The sequence below is a fragment of the Mesocricetus auratus genome, unplaced genomic scaffold (genome assembly GCF_017639785.1).
Source record: "Mesocricetus auratus isolate SY011 unplaced genomic scaffold, BCM_Maur_2.0 Super-Scaffold_15014, whole genome shotgun sequence".
Taxonomy (NCBI): Eukaryota; Metazoa; Chordata; class Mammalia; order Rodentia; family Cricetidae; genus Mesocricetus; species Mesocricetus auratus.
This window is the reverse complement of record NW_024429186.1, coordinates 4606776-4609533: the sequence shown is the minus strand read 5'-3', so window position 1 is coordinate 4609533 and position 2758 is coordinate 4606776. Positions and strand designations below refer to the sequence as shown.

General features: G+C 36.9%; 1 gene segment (V, D, J or C); it reads right to left on the bottom strand.

The window, feature by feature from the left end:
* Positions 1-677: 677 nt before the first annotated feature.
* LOC121139533 lies at positions 678-1345 on the bottom strand. The segment is given in 2 exon segments: positions 678-1144; positions 1270-1345. Coding segments are annotated over 2 exon segments (513 nt in total).
* Positions 1346-2758: the final 1413 nt, after the last annotated feature.

Here is a 2758-nt window from a genome sequence, read left to right as displayed (position 1 = left end):
AAAAGATGGAAGTGTTATGTATTTTGTCAATGTCTGAAACATCGTCCATCAGAAATGGAACTATACAATTACTTTAATGTAATTAATATAAAAATGAATTTTTATCAAACATTAGGACATTCCTTTTAAAAAATGACCCACATTGTACTAAAGTCACCATTTTTGCAAGACAGGGTTTCTCTGTGTTGTTTTGTATCCTTCCTGGAGCTCACTCGGTAGACCAGGCTGACCTCAAATTCACAGAGAACCACATGTCTCTACCTCCCAAATGCTGGTTTTAAAGCATTCCTACTTTTTGTTTAAAGTAATAGATTGATATCATACACATAAATCTCAAATATGAGAAGTGCATTACTGCAATAATCTTTTTTTCAAGCCTAAAAATCTTGGTTTAGAATAAAATTCTAATATGGTTTTAAAAGAAAACACAGTGACTGTCATCTATATAGAATTTCAACATCCTAAAATGTTGCTCAATATGTTGCAGAGAAATATATCCAAGTGCACCAAATACTTGAAAGGAAAAAGTATCTTTCTTTTAGGATTTTCTATTTTTTGTCTCAGGGATTTCACTCTGGCAAAGTAGACATTTACAACCACATTACCGTTTCTCATAGTTCAGACATTATGTACAGTTTCCACTTTCCAGTACTGAGGCTGCAATATTAGACTAAACATTATATGTTCCAGAGAACTTTCCTGAGAAAGTTGGTATATGGAGAACCTCGTTTTCTCTCATGGTCTGTGTCCTTGAGCGCCACTTGTTGGTTTTGAGCATCTCTGCACAGAGTTTTCTCTCTGGGCTCACACTGAATTCCCCTCACTGTGGAGTCTCTTGCACAGTAGTAAGTGGCTGTGTCCTCAGGTTTCAGGCTGTCCATTGGCAGGTAGAGGGTATCTTTGGAATTATCTCTGGAGATGGTAAACCGGCCTTTGACAGTTGTGCTGTACTCTGTTGTGTGACTATTTGCTTTGTTTCTACTCACTGCAATCCATTCCAGACCTTTCCCTGGAGGTTGGCGGAGCCAGTTCATATAGAAATCACTAAAGGTGAATCCAGAGGCTTCACAGGAGAGTTTTATGGAAACCCCTGGTTGTACTAAGCCACCTCCAGACTCCACCAGTCTCACTGCACACTGCACACCTGGAAACGAAGAGAAGAGAATTCTGGTCAGGAAAAATGTTGCACAGATCCACTGTCCCTCTTACTCAGGCACACTTCTTATTCATGCACCTTCACCCACAGCAACACTTGTTCCCATAAATGACCTTTTAAAAGAGATACAAGGAAAATGCAGTTCAACCACAAATTCATGGTGAGTATTTTGTGTTCACTGCTGTTCCCTGAATGGGAAGACCAGGGAACTCAGGACTGGACTCCTCTGCTAGAGATCCAGGGTCATGGCTGGGCTGGTTTTCATAAGCAGAGGAAGGCCAAATTTGCATTTCTTCCTGCTATATCATCTGGGCTATGGTTGAAGCAGTTGAGAAGGCAGATATTAGTGTAGAATGAAAATGTTAAATGGATATGTTGACAGTAACAGTGTTCACAATATAATTTTGTTTATTATGTCTATGTGATTACATTTCATGGCTTTAGCCATGTCTCCAATTCTGCCTACACCATAAGTATAATAAAATATTATTTTGAATACTTAACAAGAAATAATATAAAGCTGAATTAATTTTAAATAGAATTATTAAAACCTAAAAACTCCTTTGAGGTTTAATTCAGTAGTATAACATGCACACATGCCTAGACTTGATTCTTTTATATGATGAATATATATTGGAGAATCACAACTGTTCTCTAGAATTAGTCTTTGTTAAATGATAAAGCTATTAACATACCAGGTGAGATTGCACATTTGTTGAAGCAAGTCAACATTTTGTTGGAGTGTGTTATCACCCTTAGGCACCAACTCACCTTTAGATGCTTTAGTTTTAATACCCTTAAATGAAGCACAGGTTCCATATCTGGGACTATGAAGGAGTCTCCTGCCTGAATTCTAGTTGTGTTCAGATGTCCTTTCAGTTATCTGCCACACTTGAAGATGTGGCACTTTCATAATGTTTGGACAATAAGTTACAATATAAGGAAACTTGAATAATGACATCCTACATGAGAAGAAAATGTTTAATTATAATTTTTCTCATGATGAATTTATTCTCTGTGAAAGAAACCATCTTCATTGTGGGTTTTTGTTCCTGTTGATCGTGGCACTACTGCTTTTGTAGTTTCCTGAGGAAAATAACCAAGGTTAAAAGAAAGAACTGCAGGCTTGCATCTGTTTTCTAGGAAAATTCATGGAAAACAACACAATGCCTTAGGGTCTCTTGGAGTTTTCCTTTACTTAAAGGGATAACACATCAAGTGAGATGAAGGAAGACAGGAAGAAGTGAAGAAATGTTTTGGTAGCCACTCTCTGAAACTAAGCCTCCTATTCATACTTTGTGACTTGAACAGCCCCTCAGAATGGTTACCCAGTAGTGAAATAATGGAATATATTTAAATTTTATTTCTAAATTTTAAGAACTATTACAATGATTTCTGAAATTGTTGTACCAAATCACCTTCCTAACAGGAACATATAAGGATTCATGTTCTTTGTACATTCACCATATTTGATATTTATTTTCTTTCTTTTTTGTTTTTAGATACAGGTTTTCTCTATGTAACAGTCCTGGATGTCCTGGAACTCACTTTGTAGACCTGGCTAGCTTCGCACTCACAAAGATATGCTTGCCTCTACCTCTC